Source organism: Rana temporaria, chromosome 8 (genome assembly GCF_905171775.1).
Source record: "Rana temporaria chromosome 8, aRanTem1.1, whole genome shotgun sequence".
NCBI lineage: Eukaryota > Metazoa > Chordata > Amphibia > Anura > Ranidae > Rana > Rana temporaria.
In genome coordinates this window covers 90108117-90130725 of record NC_053496.1, presented here as the reverse complement: position 1 = coordinate 90130725, position 22609 = coordinate 90108117, and the positions used below count along the sequence as shown (strand labels likewise).

General features: G+C 44.0%; 1 protein-coding gene across 38 annotated transcripts in view; it reads left to right on the top strand.

Moving 5' to 3' along the window:
• SORBS1 (sorbin and SH3 domain containing 1) overlaps nucleotides 1–22609 on the top strand; it is a 469099-nt gene that overhangs the window by 395026 nt on the left and 51464 nt on the right. For 29 of the 38 annotated variants that reach the window (XM_040362222.1, XM_040362223.1, XM_040362225.1 and 26 more), the window contains 3 exons: nucleotides 4604–4696; nucleotides 11677–11714; nucleotides 20843–21012. In XM_040362222.1, the coding sequence (XP_040218156.1) occupies nucleotides 4604–4696; nucleotides 11677–11714; nucleotides 20843–21012 (301 nt within the window). The remainder of the gene's footprint in view (nucleotides 1–4603; nucleotides 4697–11676; nucleotides 11715–20842; nucleotides 21013–22609) is intronic. The other 9 variants (XM_040362206.1, XM_040362230.1, XM_040362219.1 and 6 more) reach the window with 3 other exon arrangements.

Sequence of the window (22609 nt, the reverse complement as noted above, 5' to 3'; positions counted from 1 at the left end):
CTAAGAAAACTCCTCCCAAAGACTCCTAGGATGTACAAGGAAGTAACTGAAGAAAGTTTAAAACAAGTAAATATGATATACTTTCCAATCTATTTACTAATACTAGCAGCATAGGGATTAAAACCAGTCAATATTGATTGAGAGAGTGAAGTTCTACTTCAAGGATATTGTACAGGCAGATTGTATAATCAATGGTGTAAAGGAGCCCCAGATGGCATTAAAATGTTTGGGGACAAGACAGCCATTCCAACCTTTTCTATCCAAAGGGTTCAAAAAAATTGTAGGTATAGATTCACTTTATGAAAAAGAACCAAAAATTAGGGATACTAAATATCTATTGTAGTATATATAGCCAGTGTCCAAACACTCAATATGGTATACTGCCTTCTAACGTGAGCATATACAGACAAAAAGAAAGGTAGTCTTTGCACTGTGGAGGTAAAGCCTCCATAGATTCACTTTATCCTCTGTTTACCCCGTTTTGTGTATTATTATTTTTTTGGTATATTAACACAAATTAAGTCATTGGTTGAGCCAGTGTATTTAAGTGTTAGTTTCAGTGCTTTGTGCTTCTAAACATTGATTTTTTCATTTTATTTGTTCTTAGATGTGTGCCCCACAGTCCCCTGTCTGTTTTCGGCCACGTTCTACAATTTTTTGACTTTTGATAGTGTTGAATAGCATATATTTTAAGATAATATCACTTATTACATGTAGGGCTAAATGTGTGGTTATACAATAACACCTAAAAGTGTAAATAATTATACTCATTGGGCCTGATTCTCAAAAAAGCTGCCTAACTTAACTTTCAGCAGTTAAGTTACACTGACTTAAAATCTCTACCTAAGTGCCCGATCTTCAAAGCACTTACGTAGAAATTTCAGGCCGTGTAACTTAAGTGCCGCCGTCGCAAGGCGGTCCTCCTCTCCGGGGGGCGTTTAAAATTTAAATGAGGCGCGCTCCCGCGCCGGCCGTACTGTGCATGCGTGTGACGTCATTTTCCCGACGTGCAGCGCGCGAACGTAATTAACGCCGGGCGGCTTTGAGAATTGCGACGGGACACTAAAGTTGCGACGGGTGAAAAAAAATATACGCGCCGGGAAAAAAAATTATTATAAAAAAAAATGACAGCGTCGCTCAGCATGCATTCCTGAGAGGGAGAACTCCATGCCAATTTTCAAAGAGAAAACCGGCATGGGTTCCCCCCCCCAGGAGCATACCAGGCCCTTAGGTCTGGTATGGGTTGTAAGGAGACCCCCCCCACGCCGAAAAATCGACGTAGGGGGTCCCCCTACAATCCATACCAGACCCGTATCCAAAGCACGCTACCCGGCCGGTCAGGAAGGGAGTGGGGACGAGCGAGAGCCCCCCCCCTCCTGAGCCGTGCCAGGCCGCATGCCCTCAACATGGGGGGGTTGGGTGCTCTGGGGCAGGGGGGCGCACTGCGGGCCCCCCCACCCCAGAGCACCCTGTCCCCATGTTGATGAGGACAGGACCTCTTCCCGACAACCCTTGCCGTTGGTTGTCGGGGTCTGCGGGCGGGGGCTTATCGGAATCTGGGAGTCCCCTCAAATAAGGGGGCCCCCAGATACCGGCCCCCCACCCTAAGTGAATGGATATGGGGTACATCGTACCCCTATCCATTCACCTGGAGGCAAAAAGTAAAAGTTAGTGAACACACAACACAAGGGTTTTTTTTAAATAATTTATTATTCTGCTCCGGAGGCCCCCCTGTCTACTTTATTAGCTCTATTACCAGGGGGGGCTTCTTCTTCCACTCTCCGGGGGTCTTCTTCCACTCTCCGGGGGTCTTCTTCCACTCTCCGGGGGGGTTTTCTTCTTCCGCTCTCCGGGGGGGGGCTTCTCCGCTCTCCGGGGGTCTTCTTCTCTCTTCGCCGCTCTCCGCTGTTGACTCGGCGAACCCCGGTTCTTCTGCAGATGTCCGGTGCCTTCTTCTTCAGCGCTGGCTGCCTGCTATCTTTGTGTGTTAGCTCAATTAGTAACAGGCAGCCGGCGCGGTCTTCTGTGACGTCACCTTCTTCTCTTCTGTTCTTCTCCCCTCTTCCGATGTTGCCTCGTCGCCTCTTGTCACTGTAATGATGGAAGTGCGCCTTGCATCCCATTTATATAGGCATCACCGTTCCATCATGCTCCGGTAGGTACCCACGTGGTGGGTGCACGTGGGTAGGCACCCACCACGTGGGTACCTGCCGGAGCATGATGGGACGGTGATGCCTATATAAATGGGATGCAAGGCGCGCTTCCATCATTACAGTGACAAGAGGCGACGAGGCAACATCGGAAGAGGGGAGAAGAACAACCTGACGTCACAGAAGACCGCGCCGGCTGCCTGTTAGAAATTGAGCTAACACACAAAGATAGCAGGCAGCCAGCGCTGAAGAAGAAGGCACCGGACAGCTGGAGAAGAACCGGGGTTCGCCGAGTCAACAGCGGAGAGCGGCGAAGAGAGAAGAAGACCCCCGGAGAGCGGAGAAGCCCCCCCCCGGAGAGCGGAAGAAGAAACCCCCCCCGGAGAGTGGAAGAAGACCCCCGGAGAGTGGAAGAAGACCCCCGGAGAGTGGAAGAAGAAGCCCCCCCTGGTAATAGAGCTAATAAAGAAGACAGGGGGGGCATCCGGAGCAGAATAATAAATTATTTTAAAAACCCTTGTGTTGTGTGTTTACTAACTTTTACTTTTTGCCTCCAGGTGAATGGGTAGGGGTACGATGTACCCCATATCCATTCACTTAGGGTGGGGGGCCGGTATCTGGGGGCCCCCTTATTTGAGGGGACTCCCAGATTCCGATAAGCCCCCGCCCGCAGACCCCGACAACCAACGGCAAGGGTTGTCGGGAAGAGGTCCTGTCCTCATCAACATGGGGACAGGGTGCTCTGGGGTGGGGGGGCCCGCAGTGCGCCCCCCTGCCTCAGAGCACCCAACCCCCCCATGTTGAGGGCATGCGGCCTGGCACGGCTCAGGAGGGGGGGGGCGCTCGCTCGTCCCCACTCCCTTCCTGACCGGCCGGGTAGCGTGCTTTGGATACGGGTCTGGTATGGATTGTAGGGGGACCCCCTACGTCGATTTTTCGGCGTAGGGGGGGGTCTCCTTACAACCCATACCAGACCTAAGGGCCTGGTATGCTCCTGGGGGGGGAACCCATGCCGGTTTTGAATTTAAAAATTGCCGTGGAGTTCTCCCTCAGGAATGCATACCAAATGCCGTCGCTTGAATGGGCCTTTACAAGGTGTGACTAACTTTACACATTGTAAAACCAGCCCTAGTTTTGCGCAAGCAAATTCGGAACTTACGCAGAAATCACAATGATGAAATGCTTTGAGAATCTGCTTAAGTCCTCATTTGCATACTCAAAGCTGCATTTCAATGAGAAATGCCCCCACTGGCGGATGCGGTACTGCATCCTAAGATCTGACCGTGTAAGTGTCTTACACATGTCAGATTTTCTGCCTAACTTTGGAAAAAGCCTTTTGAGAATCGTTTCCAAAGTTAGGCACAGACTGAACAGCAGTTAAGTCTGCGTATCTCTTTTGGGAATCAGGCCCATTATCACTTTGATGAAAGTTGTCCTCCTAAGGAGAATATTATTATACAGGATTTATATAGCACCAACAATTTGCACAGTGCTTTACAACATGAGGGCAGAAAGTACATTTACATAACAATTTAATACAAGAGCAATAAGAGGGTCCTGCTCGTTTGATAGGAGTTTCTTGTGCTGCATCAGTTTATTGCAATGCTCCCGAAGTTTGAGAAATGCACCACTGATGGTAGGTGTCTTCACTATGGGGGGGGGGGGGGTACATTTCTTATCAAAGCTCTCTGTATCAGTGTAAGACCTGCAAGTCCAAATTGGGTTGCAGGAAAGAAAATCGATCGATTCCCCCATCAACACAGTCAGTGTTGATAGGGGGATTCCTGCCATGGAGCAAAGTGTTCTCCCAGTGGGGAAGGGGTGGAGGGACGGAAAGCTGTCCCTGCAGGGATCACACAATGATTACTGCTAGCGGCTATAGCCACTGTGCATAATTGCATGCTAAAAAAACGGCATGCTGGTTATACCCAAGTCAATTGATAGATCGACTTTGGTACAATTAGTCTGCCCATAGATGAATTGAAACTTGGTTGGTCCCTACTGATCCAGCCAAGATTCGATCCATCTATGGCCAGCTTAAGACTATCTCAAGAAAGGCAAACATTTTACCAAGAGCCAACAGTGGTGGGATATCTGCTCCATCTAATTCATTTTGTGTGCAAATGTTTTTCCAAAAGATAAAAGGGAACATTATTTGTCTGCTTACACCGGGATCTTTCACTAGGTACGATATCAAGTACTCTCTGGAAAGCCCATATATCGCCCAACTATTTCAAGTAATACTAGAATCTGTCACAATGCGAAGACTGCGCCATGTATGATCACCCCTATATCTTTATTGAACAAATGTCAAATGTTTGAATGTCATCTTGTTTGTTTTTGTTTGTTATGAAATTATTCTGCTACACTGTATATTGTTTCAGTGTGCCTCGTATATCATCCTCTGAGAGTTCTGTAACGTGTCCTTAATTGTCTTGTTCTTTTTTAACTAGACTGAGCTAGAGAAAGACCTCTATCAGTACGAGTCTGAGTTAGAGGCAGATTTAGAGAAAATGGACAAGTGTTATAAAGCCTCTGATAAAAGGGTATGGAAGTTTCTTTATTCTGCCGTTAGCTTGCCTATGGAAATATATAAGTGTCTGCAAGAATGAGAGAATGAAGAGAAGCTCTTTTCATAACATCACTAATCTCAGCTGAAACCTGGCCTGTGGAATGTGCAGAGACAATGTCATGTTTTCCATCGCTCTGTATGCAGTAATCGCCTGCCTCCAATGTGACGTACATTTCATGTAGTCGTAGGATTCTGCAGTAACAAGGCTGTGCATGTGTAAAAGCCAGAGTACTGTACTGTGACATCTGCTTGGCATGCTGTTATAGGCCTTCGTCTCACTACACATGAAGGTGCATGCTTTTGTAGAACCAGACAACCACTTATCCATTGCTTCTTTAAGAGGCTTTAAAATAGTTTTCTTAATTATAAGTTAAAAAACCTTCTTTGTAATCTATATACAGTTAAAACTGATATTACTGCAATTGGCTGTTTCCCACCTAGACAACAAACAAGATCAGATAAAATAAAAAAAGATGGTTGCATGCAAGGGGCTAAGAATGTAAGGTGAAGGTGTCAAAATGGGAAGACAACTCCGTACAAGGTCAAAACCAGAACCAAAGATTAAGACTATCTTGATTCATCTTCAGCCGCACCCATATACTCTCCTTTGGCGAATTAGTATATTGTCCCATTAGGGCTGAGCTAATCGGTTGATTTAAAAAAAAAAAAGGAAATTAATAAAATAAGAGTACAGAAAAAGTTCCTAAAGACAGAGGATTAGTAAGATGTCACATTTTAGACAGTGAATGGGATTAGCTGATTTAAATACAAATAGCAGTTACTACCAGTTATTAGTTGGGCTGCAATGAATGACTTTGGTGGATGAGGGAATCCTTCCCGCTGATCTATTGTATTCTGACAGCAGGTAAACTTCCCTGGAATACGGTCAGAATACAATGATCAGTGTTGCAGGCTATAGCCAGCAATACTGATTGTTCGGTATAAGCCTAACTGGCTGGTTGGACACAAGTCGATCAATAGATCAACCTGAGTACAACCAGCCTGCACATACAAGGATTGAAATTTGTCCGGTCCCTACTGGACCGGCTGAATTGCTTACCATGTATGGCCGGCTTTAATTGTCACCTCTAGGAACCAAGGTGCAGCAACTGATAAACGGTTAATTTTATACCAATTAAAACAATCAGTAGTTTAGCCATTCGTCTGGTCATACACAGCACAATTCATGAGTGCATATGGCCAAATGTGTGAAATGTGGTGCCTGAAGTCATTCTTATAATTATGCTGATCATAATAGATCACTGAATGTAAGTGCAAAGATATTATACTGTAAAGCCCTGTACACACGATCAGTCCATCCGATGAGAACAGACTGAAGGACCGTTTCATCGGTTAACTGATGAAGCTGACTGATGGTCTGATGTGCCTACACACCATCAGTTAAAAAAACGATTGAGTCCAACACGGTGACGTAAAACACAACGACGTGCTGAGAAAAATGAAGTTCAATGCTTCCAAGCATGCGTCGACTTGATTCTGAGCATGCGCAGGCTTTTAACCGATGCTTTTGCATACTAACCATCGGTTTTGACCGATCGGTTAGGCGTCCATCGGTTGAATTTTAAAGCAAGTTCTAAATTTTTCTACCGAAGGATAACGGACTGATGATTCGGTTTGGACCAATGAAACGGACCTTCAGTCTGTTTCCATCGGTTTTGACTGATCGTGTGTACAAGGCCTAAAAATGTAATTAATACGTTCTTCCAAACATCAGAAGTACTGGTGTCTGAATGTTGGAAACTATCTAAGTGACAAAGGTTAGGTTGTTCTTTTTCTTGTGTGTTTCATCTATTGATCTGCTGAGGCCTAATGATAGTAGAATTTCAACTTGAACAATACCACTTATTGTTCTTAGTGAACCACTTAATAAAATACTTGTAAATAGGCAACTCTTATGCTAGGTTCACACTTGGGTGGTTACAGGTACGGGACAGTTCCTACACCCGCAGCCAAACTGCGCTGCTTCATTGCAGATACGCAGGGCTGCCATTTATTCTTAATGGCACACCATTCACCCAAAAATGCCTCTGGCTTCGTTTTAAGAGGTGCAGGAACCATTTTACTGCATGAAACACAGGCACAGCAGCCCATTTAAATGAGTGGGCCACCGTGCCTGTGCAAATGGGGCTAAGGTGTGAACCTAGCCTGACTATATCTATTGTTTATTAAAAATGTGACTGTAGCTCACAGGAAGATTTATGCTAATCAGCTGTTTTCAGGTCTCTTTTCTGTAGAGCTTACTGTCTAAACAAACTTTTACGTATTCGCCAAAGATTACCACTCAAGGACCCAAAAACAACTAGAAAGCAGGTTTACTATGCAGTGTCCTAGATGAAAACCAATTTCACCAATGTGTAAATTGGTGTCTCCATGTAGAGGGCGTTACAGATGTCCCTTAATTACATTTACTCTATACTGCAATGTTCCTAACTTGTTATATGTAGTTATAGACATGTAAAAAGAAAAGCTGTTGAGATTCTATCTCAAAGTACATTTGATATTGGCATGCAAAAAAAAAATAGAAGAGCACTTAAAGGCTAATTACTTTCCTCTCTTGCAAAATCAATTTGTCACGTGCTCAACTGAGCAGGTCTAATTTGCTATTTGTTTTACAAGTAATACATTTTGGTTCTACAAGGGGCACCGAGATTGTACAATGTGTATCTGCTCAGTTGTGCTGTCTTGCTTTTTGCTGATCTTTGCTTCCAAGACTTTGGCTGAGCCGTACTTTTTATTTTATCATTGGCTTTTGGACATATAAAGATGTATGCTGTGTAATATTTTGTAGCATGCCTTTCATTATACATATATTGTAATTATTTACTTCATATTTTGATAAATGTTTCTGATGCTTGATGATCTGTATGTTCCCTATATTAATGTGTATAAAGTGATCACTGCTCTCCTGTTCAGCCTGTGCAATCAAAGAGTAAGGAGTGGCCTCAGCCTAGATGTCTCTGTAAAACCATTGCCATCTGACATGTTTTGCCCCCGCCTATGACTAAGAATGGTGGGCTGGGTGAAATGCATAAGGTTTGGTGCAGACATGTAGGCTGAGGCCACTCCTTTGATTGCATGGGCTGGATGGGAGAGCACCATAAGTGTGCGCAGCCTATTGCATTAGGGTGTGCACCCTGAAGCTCACACACATGTCCTATGAATATAAGGGGGAATGGACAGCGTCGGTAGAGCAGTGGACGATATCAGTAGGGCAGAGGTTGATGCCAGTAGTTTATTATTATAATTTTTTTTCATGATTACGTTTTTATAATTGCATTCTTTTTTTATAATATTTTTATACAATAATTTTTATTATTGTTTTTACACTTTTTTTTAGGGGGCTTTGGTGAAACATCAGGGGTCTAAACAGGCCCCTGATGTCGTCTCACTTTTGAGACAAAGAAAGTGACGGGGGACAGAGATTCCCCAGTCTCTTTCTCGCAACCAAGCAGCAGGGGGATTCTGCCCAGCACAGGGTGATTAGGGTGTGCCCAGGCACACCTGGCACACCCTGTGCGCACGCCTATGGAGAGCACACATAATTTTACACACATAAAGTGTTACTCTCTGGATTGGTACATAGATATGCTAGCTCCCCCGTGACCTGAGGATCATCACTGTCTTTCCCATACTGAGTTACATAGCCAAATCACCCCCAATACTATGTCATAGACAGATGCTGGTAGGTTGAATCACCAACTTTAGACATTTTAGAAGCCCAATGAAAATAATTCCAGTGATCTTGGCTCTGAACCATGCATAATAACGTACACTTTCCTGCTGTAATTTCCATTATCTAAACAATACAAACCGAACTTGGTGTATGCAGGTGGGCAGACTTGGGAACGCAGGTGCAGAAATTTGCTACAGAAGTCCCAGAGAAGAATAGACCAAAAGCTGATTCAACTTACTACTCCACATCCATAATTGATAGTGGTATATGGGTATTAAGCCAGACTTTACTGTAGATTAGCATATTATCCGACTTATTTTCTTTAACTCAATCAACCAGATCTGTGCCACGTCCTCAACATGGGGGGGTGCTTTGAGGTAGGGCCCCCCCCCCCCAAAATACCTTGTCTCCATGTTGATGAGGACAGGGGCCTCTTCACCACAACCCTGGCCTGGTGGGTGTGGGGGATGTCTTATCAGAATCTGGAAGCCCCCTTTGACAAGTGAGACCCCCTTATCCCGCCCCCCCTCCTTTGTGAATGAGTACAGGGCACATTGTACTAGGGCTGTCCCGATACCGACACTAGTATTGAAACTGATATCGAGCATTTGTGCGAGTACTTGTACTTGCACAAATGCTTCCGATGCTTAATCCGATGCCTGGGAATGCCACCGGAAGTCGGCGGGCGGAGCAGAGATAGAGTTAGCAGTCTGGCAGCTGTGAAACTAGGGGTAAGCTGGCCTGGGGGGCAGGACGCCACCGCATATTCCGTCCAAAACAATGACCGGAGCCGGAACATTCGGTAAAGGAACTGTCTGTCCATGTCTCCGTCGTAGGGTAAACATCACGACGCCCATCTTGATGCACCCTTCACTCGGCTGCAGTAAGCCAGCAACAAACAGCTTGTTACACCCAGCCCATATAGTTTGGGCTGGGTGTAACAAGATGTTCGCTGCTGGTTGAGTTCAAGGTGTACCAAGATGGGCGTCGCAGCATACTTGATGTTAAATGACATGAATGATGCGAGGCAAGGAAGGATTTTGCAATGCTATATGACATAGTCAGCCAGTGCCCATCAGTCAAACTGTCACATGACATTAAAAAAAAAGTATCGGTAATCGGTATCAGCAAAAAAAAGTATGGTTACTTGTACTCGGTCTATAGAAAGTGGTATCGGTGCAAACCTACATTGTAACCCAAAAAGAAAAAGTTTCAAAAAGTTAATAAAAATAAATGCACACAGTTTTTGACAAGTCCTTTACCAAAAAAACAAAACAAAACAGAAACAATGTCCCCTGGTGTAGATCCATCATCAATCACGATGAACGCCGGCCTCCAACCTGAAAAATAAAAGGTCCACACCCGACAATTTGCTACCGCCGTCTGACAGCTCCGCCGCCTCCCACCGCTAAATAAACTAAGGGGTGTGCTGGTCGATGATGTCACAAGGGAGCGGGGTCACCCAAGCACAATTTATCAGTTTCATAAAGTGCACTATTCAGTAATTAAACCAGAAAAGGTTTTCAGAACTGCTGTATCTTTGGTAAAAAAAAGGCATGGTATGTGCCTAGCAATGTCCCCAATTCAAAGCTTAAGACAAGGGTTTTGTGGTAATTTTTTCCTGTTTGTGGCTAGAATTGTAAAAAATCCTCCTGGCATCCTTTACAAAACCAAAAGTCAATTACCAAAGCTTTCAAACAAGGATACAGAGCATTTTTTTTTTAAAAGATCATTATTCGGCTGTGTAAGGCAGGCCAAACACTTTTCGAATCTCGGCCGGTTCAGCAGGAGCTAGCCAAAATTTGAACCATGTATGGGCAGTCTGAATATACCAAGTTTATCGATCTGTCAACTTGGGTACAACCGGCATGCCGGGTTTTACCCTTAATTATCACTAGCAATAACCAATGTCTTCTGGACAATGGCCCGGCAGGAGGGATTCCCGCATCAACACTATCTGTGTCAATGGCTAAACCAAGCAAATTTCTTTCCTGCAACCCGTGGTTGCAGGAAAAAATTTGGCTCCTTGTATGGCCAGCCTTTGTTTTGGCTTAGTGTGGTATTGGTATTATGGTAATGCTTGTTAATGTCCCCTTTATATTTTATTCTCCCTCCAAAAAACCCTTACTGAAATGTTTTTTTTCTAGTTTAAGGTGTAGAGTGGGAAAGGGTCAATCTGTCTTTTTTTTTTTTTGTGTGTGTTTGCATCTGTGCTGGGTAAATTCACCTAACTTCTTGACTGTTCTTTACTAGTGTGCAACCTAATACCCCACTAAGTTCTGGTGGAACACTTCTAGAATATAGGGTAGTAATACCATGTCCAGCACAGCATTTCTACTTACAACATATGTAAAAATGTAACATGAGACTTTTTGTATTCTGATATTTCACCACTATGTTATTAGAAAAGGTATCATATTTTTCATACCTGAATAGTACATAGCATTCTTGCCATGTAATCATAGTCTGATAGTTAAAGCAGCATACCTGGAGCAGTTACTCAAATATATTCGCATTATCGGCAGACATTTTTATAACTGAAAGGATTAGTAAATATTAAGCAACAGTAGAACTGATAACTGAAGGGTAAACTTGATAACCTATGGTAAATATGAAGCCTAAAATAAATTGAAGGGGCTCCTTATGCCATTATGGACTGGCAACTAATGAGAAAACTAATAAAGGATTGAATACATTTAAAGCTTTACATAAATATGGTTAAAAATGTGTTGTATGCATATACTCTCTTTCTGCTGATAGTCTTCTGTTTTAATGGTTGAGTGACCTGGTTTGAATAGAGAAGCCATGTGGGAGTGCAGATATCCAGAATTCCAGAAACATTCCCCTATTTCTTATACACTTATTAATGAATTACAGAAGGGATTTGATCCTGTACTTCTAATTGGGCAAAGTCTGCTTTGACGAGTTTTACGCCTATGTGGGATTGCACCTCTCCTGAAGGAACCGTGTGTGAAAACAATTACAGGCTTGCTATTCTTACTCCAGCTGCTTATCTGTCTGTGCTGTTGGCTGTGTATGCTGTGACTCATTTACACACATAAAAAGAGGCCAGTCATTTTAAGAAACCTTGCACGGTGACTGCTCGAAACCTGGCTCTCGCTAGGCATAGTGTACACAGTGCCGGGCTAAAGTTTTCACACATTCATGGAGGTAAAGTGACACAGTGCTGAGGGAACTGGAGGGATATTGTCTGATTGTATTCATCCATATCAATCAGTTCTTTTCTTGGATTCTTGCAGACTGCAGCCGTGAGCCGCCCAGACGATCTTCCATCTTAGTAAGTTTCAATTCTTCTCCTTATTCTTGTTTTTCATTTTATGTTTGTGGGTTTATTTGTCTGATTCTAGAACAATGTTCACTTCAAGAAATATCAGTTATACAGATAGTATCTAATAATAAATTAACATGTTAACAACATATTTATGCCAATAAAATGTTATCCCTTTTTGTTTTTTTATCCTAGGGGTATAAAATACCCCTAAAATACTGTTTTAGTTGTATACTGTGGTGAAGTATGTGTTTTTTTAAATATAATTTGACAATAATATTTGTTATGATGCTTGCATTTTCATCATCTGTGTCTGTTTCCTGCCCTGTTATCCTTCTACAACTTCCACTTTACATCCTGCTATCCAAATACATACAGCCTCCATCTACTGTCCTGCTATCCAAGTATCAGCTCCACCTCTGTCTTGCAACCCATATACAGCCTCCACCTACTGTCCTGTTGTTCAGATATCAGCGCCACCTTTTGACCTGTGATCCATATACAGTCTCCACCTACTGTCCTGGTATCCAAATGGCTCCACCTTCTGTCCTGCCATCTATATACAGCCTCCACCTACTGTCCTGTTTTCCATATATAAACTCAGCCTTTTCTTTTGTCATTCATATACAGTCTTCACCTACAGTCCTTTTATCTATCCATCAGCTCCACCATCTGCCCTGTCATCCATATACAACCTCCAGCTACTGTCCTGTTATCTATACATCAGCTCCAACATCGGTCCTGTCATCCATATACAACCTCCACCTACTGTCCTGTTATTCATACATCGGCTCCACCATCTGCCCTGTCATCCATATACAACCTCCACCTACTGTCCTGTTATTCATACATCAGCTCCACCACTGGTCCTGTCATCCATATACAACCTCCACCTACTGTCCTGTTATCTATACATCAGCTCCAACATCGGTCCTGTCATCCATATACAACCTCCACCTACTGTCCTGTTATTCATACATCAGCTCCACCATCTGCCCTGTCATCCATATACAACCTCCACCTACTGTCCTGTTATTCATACATCAGCTCCACCACTGGTCCTGTCATCCATATACAACCTCCACCTACTGTCCTGGTATTCATACATCAGCTCCACCACTGGACCTGTCATCCATATACAACCTCCACCTACTGTCCTGTTATTCACACATCATCTCTAACCTCTGTCCTGTCATTCATATACAACCTCCACCTACTGTCCTGTTAATCAAATGACTCCACCTTCTATCCTGCCATCCATATACAGCCTCCACCTACTGTCCTGTTCAGATATCAGCTCTACCCTTTTGTCCTGAGATCCATGTACAGCCTCCACCTACTGTCCTCTTATCCAAATAGCTCCACCTACTGTCCATATATCAGCTCGACCTTTTGTCCTGTCATTTATCTACAGACCATACTTTCTGTCCTATTTTCCATAAATCGTCTCGATTTTCTGTCCTGGGATACAATCGCGCCCGCTATCCCCTGTGCTGTTATTCATGAACCACCTCCACCCCTGCCTTGGCATCCATATACCACATCCACCTTTTGTCATCTTATATGTGTTTCGTCTTCATCATCTCTCCTGTGAATCCCATGTACCTCCTCAGCAGCCTACCCTTTTAACCATGTAGTTTCTCCTCCTACTTCCTGTTATCCATTTACCACCTCCACCCACTGCTCTTATCCATGTACTACCTCCACTTCCTGCCCTGTTATTTGTGTACCACTTCCACCTTCTGTCCCAGCATCCATGTACTTCCTCTTCTGTTATCCATGTCCTACCTCCACTTCAAGCCCTGTTAGCCATGTACCACTTTCACATTTTATCTTGTTAGGTGTGTATTTTTCTCACCATCTCTCCTTGTTGTGTGTACATGAACTGCCTCCTTTCCTGCCCTGGTAAATATATTTCCTCCACCTGTTGCCTGTTGTAAACATACCTGCTCCACCCCTTTCCTTGTTGTCTATGCACCACCTCCTGTCCTACCATTCCCATCTGCTTCTCTGTTATACATGTACTATTTTTACCTCCAGTCCCATTAAACATGTACTATTTCCACCTCGTGTCCAGTTTTACATGGTTAATTTTACAACTTCTATACGAGTACTATTCCCATCTCCTGCTCTGTGATACATGTACCCTCTCCCACTGCGTCCATTTTTTCCATTTACCCTCCTACACATCCTAACTTTTTATTTAACTTCAAATCATCCTACTTTCATGTTCTCCATCTACCATTTCAACACCCTACTTTGTTGTCCATATACCTCCTTGGCATCTTACCCCATTTTCTATATACCATCTCAACATCCTTGCTTGTTATCCCTATACCGCCCAGAGGCGATTTAGTTTGCATGTGCCGCGCTATATAAGTCTTTCTTTCTTTCTTTCTTTCATTCATTCATTCATTCATTCATTCATTCATTCATACCACATGCTACCTTTTTATCCATATAACCCCTTCTTATTCTTCCTGATTTTCTATATACCATCTCCACATCCTACCTTGTTTTCCATATACCACCTCCACATTCTACCTTTTTATCCATATCTCCTCTTCATATCCTACCCCATTTTCGATACATAACCTCCATGTCCTACCTTTTTATCCATATACCTCCTTTATATCCTACCCAGTTTTCAATATACCACCTCCACATTCTACCTTTTTATCCATATTCCTCCTTTATATCCTACCCAGTTTTTCATATATAATCTCCACATCCTACCATTTTATGCATATACCGCCTCCACATCCTACCTTGTTATCCATATATCTCCTCTATATCCTACCCTGTTTTTCATATACTTCCTCCTCATCCTACCTTGTTATTAATATAACCCCTCCAGATCCTACACCCTTTTTTCCAAGTACCACCTCCACATGCTTCCCTGTTACAAAAATACTGTCTACACCCTCTGCCTTATTACACGTGTTGGCTCAATCTCTTGCACTGGTATACCTGTACTATGTTTTCCCTATTCTTGTCTGTAACTGTTCCACCACCATCACATTCCATATACAACAACTTTGTGTCATATTGCAGCTGCAGCATTTCTGCCTCCTGCCCTGCTATACCTGTAGGATCAGTATCCTGTTGTGCATGTACCAGCACTTCTTTGCCTTTCATGCCACCTTTCATTGGTTAAAAACATACAGGCGGCTTCTACTGCCCAATGAAATAGTAATACCCTGTGTGATCCTAATAACAGGTAGAAAATTATATCCTGCTTAAGTGAAATAGGTATATACTATTATTTTATTATTAATATAGTCTTATAATTTAGAAAACCATAAAACATGGCTTCCTTGTGTACAGCTAAGTGATGACTAACAGAAGTGTGTCCTGGTCATATAATTTTGGTACTTCCTCATTTGGCAACCTTACTGATATATTGGCTAGCACAATTGAGGAGTTGATGGCAGTTATACCTTTTTATAACACTTGGATATAGTTCTGAACACATCATTTCTTCACTCGGCAGATCATATGTAGATAAAGTGTATAAAAAAATAAACATACAGTACTAGTACAGATTTACATGTGTTATCAGTAGTACGGCTGTAAAGATCTTCTTTTACAGTTCATTAAATTTAGCTTTAAGGGAGATCATGTGGTCACATTGCAGGCTGACCCCTGTGCAGAAATTGTGTTGGGGAATTCCTATAAAACAGATAAATGGTATGCCCTTTACATATCGGCATGTCCTGTTGTGTTTACCAAACCGGGTAGTGTCTGTTGGGTGGAGTTCCTGACAGCTATTAATATCTTTAGTGTTCATGCGTGATGTGCAAATTCGGCTTGTGTGCTGTGTTACTGATTTAATAAGTTGTCTCCACACTCTGGAATGTGTGTGGGTTTCGCAATAGAAGTCATTTGAACAAAAGTAAAATGGTCTGTAAACTGTGACTAGGAGCTTTTGAGAATAGGCTCTATTAAAAAAAAGAAAGTACTGCTGTAGGATAAAAGCCTATTAAATTGTCCAGGTAAGCAAGCATGGTGCTAAATATGCATGACCTATTTTAGAAGTGAGGTAGATTTAAAGGAATTGTTTCTCAACTTAAGTAGGCCAGTAACTAAGGCCCAGATTCACAAAGCACTTACGTAGACGTATCTAGAGATGCGCGGCGTAATTCAAAAATGTGCCGCGCGTATCTTTGCGCCGTATCCTCAAAACAAAATACGCCTGAAAACCAGATTTTTTCGTCTGACGTAAAACGATTACACCGGCGCATCTTGAAGCGCAAAATACGCTAGACACACCATTGATTTTCTATGCTAATATGCAAATGAGGGAGATGGGGCGATCCACAAAAGTACGCTTGTGCGGCGTAGGCTACGCCCTGTGCGCATCTGCTAGTTTCACGGCGGAAAATTACACCTTATAAAAGCTGCCCTAACTTTACACCAGCCGTGTAAATGTCAGCTAAAGCAACACCGTTAGGGAAGAGCTGAGCACACACACTTGCAGGACAACAATCTGTATGCCAACATGCCAGGGGCATCCATGCTCATAGCTATACTAGTGACTTTAGTAACCGAGGGTACCCCCTCTTCTGAGGGAACAGCAGCCAGGAGACGCCTCGCAGAATGCATCTTTGCACAGTAAACACACACATTAAACATGGCACAATGAGAATGCATGCATGCACACCCACTGTGGTCCCTAGCACAGACACATCACATCCTCATCGAATTGGATTAGACCCAAGTACCCCCCATGGTACTAGGGAGCAGCAACGCCACGCCGCGGCTCCAATTATGTCACTGTGCATTCATACACCATTCACATGGACCTGGGATCACTTCTCCCTGGTCCTGGGGATCCCTACTCCACCAAAACTGAGGGTGACACCCTTTTTTCATCAGGAATGTCACCCCCACATTCATACATCATTCACACACATAAACCAAATCATAATCACAGTATAATGAAAAAAATAATAAAAATCAAAAGTACAACCAAAATTAACGGCGGTGGCATGAGCTATGCCTGGGCCGGCCACGGCCACGGCCAACCAGGGGAGACTCATGGGGGGGGAGCAGGGGAAGGAGGAGCCTCCCCTGGTGACTGTCCTCCTGCTGGCCTGCCCTCCAAGGCCACGGCGATTCTGTTCAGGCCCACAGTGAGGGCAGCCGTATTGGCCTGGACAGCCTGGGTGTTTGCGTGGACAGCCTGGGTCAGGGCACTCACCTCCAGGGCCACGCCTGCTGTGGCGGTCTGCAGGTCACAAATGCATGTTATGACCGCCAAGGAGTTTGTGCCCACTTCCTTAATTGAGCCCAGGCTGTCCTCCATCTGGGTCAAAGTCCGGGTGACCTGACCCAGATGTTGGGTCTGCCGGGCCTGGTCCCTCCACAGATTGGCAGGCAGAACCTCGGCCACCCCCTGGTCTTCTGGGTAGCCTTCCTGCCTGCAGCTGAGGCTTGTGGCCTGGGAGGAGGGGAGAGAGAGACCCTTGTGGGGGGAGCCCTGTTGAGGGAGGAGTGGGAGGGGCTACCCCTGATGGAGGCCTGACTGCTGCCAGCCTCAGGGGTAGCCTCAGGGCTAGCCTCAGGGGGAACCACATCCAAAGTCAAAAGGATTTCCCTGGCAAGGTCCATCCGATCATCCCCATCCTCCCCCCCCTCAACCTCCTCATGAGGGGAGTTGTGGCCACTCCCCTCCCCTGAGGACTCCTGCCCTTCTTGGGGCTCTTCTGCAGTCTGTTGTCCAGGGGTTGGTGCGGACTGGCCTGATGGCCCTGCAATCTCCTGGCCATCTGTGGATGACATAAGACATACACAGGTTGGAGGATCAACACACTTGGCACATATTCCCTTCCCCCACCCACACATGCTACTCACCAGATATAAAAAAAGAAACTTACCTGTCCTCACACCCTCCTCGGAGTCAAAGCCAGGCAGGCCCACCACTTGTTGGCTGTGGAAGCACCGGGCCACTGTCCACTCCTCCTCAGTCAGCCTGACGGGGCAGGGTGGTCCTCCGCCAGTGCCCGTGGCATGGGCATTTATATTGGCCATCTTGTCACGGACCAGGCTCCTGAGATCATTGATCTTCTTAGCTATCCCACTGGGGGTCCTCGTTTCCCCCCCCCCCCCGGCATTGATCTCGTCAGTAATTTGCTAATTTTGCCCTCTTCCTGGCCGGGGGGATGTCCCGGCTCTCAGGGCCATGTAAATATCGCCCATATCGGGTGATGGCCCTTGCAAGTATTTGCTTTTCTCGCACTTCAGCTTTCGTCTCTTTGGTGCCATCTCACCCAACACTCAGCACCAAACACACACAAAAAACAAACGGAACAAACACACACAAAAAGACACCGAACAAACACACACAAAAAGACACAGAACAAACACACCCAAAAATCAGACAGCAAAAACCAGACAGCAATATCAAACAACACAAGCAGACAGCTAATACAAAATCAAAAACAAACACAGAAAAAACAAACAGAAAAAACACTCAGAAAAAACACACAGCTACTACAACCTCCTACTACAATAAATCTTTAATCTAACAATACTACACTCCCCAACAAACACCAACAAACAACAGAGCAAAAACAACTTGCTTTAGGAAAGGGAACACAGGGATGTACTTTTGCAATGGAAGGGCGTTTGTGTGGGGCTATTTATACACAGGGCGTATCTCACTAAGTCTGCTTGGCCTTTTTCCTATCTCACTGATTGCGCCGGGCCGAGTTCTGAGCATGCCCAGTGAGGTGCAGATTCATGCGCGCATGCGCAGTACGGCCGGCCCTTCATTTGCATGGGGTCACGGCTCATTTCAATGGAGCACGCCCACTTCCTTCCCACTTGCAATAACCCCGCCTTACGCCTGGGTATTTACGTTACGTGGGTGCAAATGCTCTGTGGATACGGCACTTACGTCAGAAAATTGAGCCGCCTTAACTTAACTGACATACGTTAGGACAAACTAAAATTGCGCCGCTCTACGTGAATCTGGCCCTTTCTGCCTTTAATAAAAAGAGCTGTTCACGGTGAAATCCATGTGTTATGAATTGTTAAATAAAGACAGCTTGCACTTTGGATTTCCTGTGCCGTGTGATCTAAATAGAATCATTTTGCAGATTAAAATTTAGACAATAAACTTTTTGGCTGTCATTGCATCTCAATTTCAATTGTTCCATTTGGAAAAGGTGAAACATAAGTATATATGTGTCTTTGTGCCTATATATTATTATAGACAGCTTGTGTGCCCATAGGAGCACAACTTTTTACATCATATTGTATGTTGGTTGAAGGTTTTTTAAGGTCACCTCCACCAAAATGGATATTTTAGTGGTTGCAAACAAGTTGAATCATCTGATGCCTTTTTATATGTCTTAAAGCAGATTAGATATGGCCTTTTTTATGTAGCTGCAGCTTCACTACCTTTTGGGTCCTGTGCCAAGTGGCTACCTGGCTACCTGGCTGCATTGTGATCACAGGAGGTTTCTTATTCAGCAAGGACCCCATTCAGGAAACACTTTTATTTTCTCAATGAATGAAAAGCATTCTCTGATTAGACAGTGTTTTTCGGCTTCCATGGAGATCCCACAGTTATGGAACATATATAATTACAAGCGGCTTGCTGTGGGGGCACCCAAGCAGGTGCGCTCCTGGGCAGTGACTCTGTGTGTTCATTCACACACAGAGCTATGGTTCAGCCCTGTCCCCTCCATCACTTGATGGGCTCACTGGCTGTGATTGACAGCAGCGGGAGCCAGTGGCTCTCATTGCTGCCAAAAGCCAATCAGTAGTGCAAGTCCCCGGAGAGGCAAGGCCCTTGTGGACATTGCTGGATCGACATGGGGCTCAGGTAAGGTCTAAGGGGGTAGGGGCTGAGGGGGCTGCTGCACACAGGTTTTTTACCTTCATGCATAAAGTGCATGAAGGTTAAAAAACCCTGTGCCTTTACAACCACTTTAATGCTATCGTTACCTGAAATCTTAATTACACTTTTTGATGGACCCGGTCGCACACTATGCTCGAGTGATCCGTCCAGTATACCACTTCTTCCAGTCTGAACATACAGTAGATATCATGGCCTCCTTAATAATGTCCTTTTGCATTACATAAAGGACCTCTTCCTAAATGCCTGTAGCTCCCTTAAATGCCAGGGCTCATAGTCAATAGACAAGAGGCTAGCATTCAGTCCCCTCCAAAAGCCTCTGCCCCGGGTGAGTCTATCACAAACCTAGCTTCCATGCCATTAGCAAACCAATGCTGTGGAATAATCAGATCATTTAGAAATCAAGCTGGGAGAGAAGGCCAACTTTGTCATGGTTTTTTAAGAAGGGGCAAATCATGGGAAGAGAAGAGTTTTTCATTCACCCACAGCCAAAACAAAATCTTAGTTTAGTAAGAGATGCCATTAATGCTGTTGGCTAATTTTAAAAAATAGAAGGGGGGGTCTCCAGTGTAAGCTTCTCTTGGAAAATAATAAGTCAGGCAAAAATTTACAACCTTTGAATTGAGAGAGCACAACTCTGGAGGGGGTATGGCTTAGCCCTAAGTTGTGGTAGAGTTGTGGTAGATGCCAAAGCCTGTATATAGTGTGCAGTTAGAATTTAGTTTTTTGGGTATGGGGAAAATTATTGAAGATTAACAGTTATTTGCAGGGTCCATAACATGACTGCAATTTAGAACCAATGCTAGTTTGTACAATTTTATTTTATGTACAATTTTCATGAAAACATGTTGACTATAAAGGAACAATTGTGCAGACCATTGTAGAAGTTCCCTACAATTTTCTAAATTGTGCTAGAACAATATCAAAATCAGTTTGAGCTAACCAGTTTGCTATGACCTGCAATATTTCATAACTTTATCAGCTGTGCAAAGTTTCTTGAACATTACAGAGCGGTATGCCAGATTTGCTGTAGTACATTTTTTCCAGAAAAACTGATCCATGTCTTTTCTGTGCTGTCAGTTCATTTGCCCCACAGAAGTACAGCTCCTTTATTCCTGCTGCTTGCAAACATTTGCATTCTTTTAAGATTATGAAACCGATTAAACAAACACTAATGAACTGGAAAACAGGATTTGCCAAAAGTCTTCTCACCATAGAAGAGGCTGAAAACCAGACATACGGTATTTACTTTCTTCTTGTTGTGTTCCAGCACTTATGCACCTAGTTACCATTACAGCCGAGAGATAGAGACTTCCCCAGAGCCCCCACTGAACGAGAACGAGAGGCAGGTCTACAAGAATGTGTTAGAAGGAGGAGACATCCCATTTCAGGGACTGAGCAGCATGAACAGACGTCCATCCAGCTCTGCTTCCAATAAAGGTAATTCAGACACAGACCTCATTTGCAGCCATCATGGGTTTTCTAGTATCGTCCAGCTGTCGGCTCTGTTTAAGTTATTCAGCCGTTTACTTATTATAATGCCATATAAATATATAGAGCTGTGAAATTCTCTTTCTAATATGTGCATTGCAAAATATAATAACCCACTTTGTACCATACTTCTTAACGGAAACTTAAATGAAAATTAAATGTTCTGTATTGGGTAGACTGGGCATGGTTCAGTCACCCGCCATAACTTAACTGCTTTCTCAGACCCTAGCGATAAAATCCCTGGCTACCTCTACATCAGCTATGATGAGCTAAGCATACTCAAAAACATAAAGGGCAACCTTCCATAGACAATCTGCTTGTAATTGGTTTATTCAAAAATAGTTGGGTAACATAATCCCAGTTTTTCACAATATATTTAATTTACCAAATACTAAAATGGCATTTTTTTTGGTTATTTTTAAAGCTGTCAGATGACCTTCAGGGCAGGCTCACATCGCCGTGACTTGTCATGTGACAAAGTCGCATGACAAGTCACGCCCCTATTAACAGCAATGGAACTGTTCTAATCCGTGCAACTCAAGTAGCTCCGACTCATAAAAAGGTCCCTGCACTACTTTGGGGCGACTTGCATTGACTTCTGTTAAAGAAGTCATATGCAAGCCGCTATGAAGTTGAGCTGGTATGAACCGACACTTGGGGTGGCAGTAACAGACCATGTTGGTTGTGATAAATTTTCTATAAGTCATATAGTATGTTCAGTTTTGCCCATCCACTGGCACAAGCACACATGAAGGCATTGCTAGTCATATGATCACTGGGAACTTTTTTTTCTGTAGGCCATTTCCCATATATTAATCTTAAAGGGGAGGTTCACCCTAAAAACAACTTTCTCTTATTACACTGGCCCCCCACATTACAATACGATTATGCCTATTAGGTTTTTTTTGATGCTGTACATACCTTGGTACAGCTAATTCACCCGTGACTTCCGGGTTGCGAGTTCCGCGGGAGTGGGCGTTCCTAACATGCTGGTGATTGCCGCTTTGCCAAAAAACGAGCTCCCCCGTCGCGTAAGCCGCGTCACGATTGCCGAAAGGAGCCGAACAGCGATGCGCAGGTGCAGTATAGCGCCGACTCGCCGTTCGGCTCCTTTCGCCAATCGTGACGCAGCTTACGCGACGGGGGGAGCTCGTTTTTTGTCAAAGCGTCAATCACCAGCATGTTAGGAACGCCCACTCCCGCGGTACTCGCAACCCGGAAGCCACGGGTGAATTAGCTGTACCAAGGTATGTACAGCATAAAAAAAAACTAATAGGCATAATCGTATTGTAATGTGGGGGGCCAGTGTAATAAGAGAAAGTCGTTTTTAGGGTGAACCTCCTCTTTAATTGATTTGTAGCCTGGGATTCCACTGTGTGGTTATGCTGACGTAGTATGTTTTATTATCTATATTCACAGAGAGTACTGAAGAGGCTTAAATAAATTTCAGGTCTTAAATCTAATTTTCAGCAGAGACCTGTTGCTTTAAGCATATAACTCCCACACTAAAAGCCAGTTAGGCTCAATTCACACTTGCATGCGACTT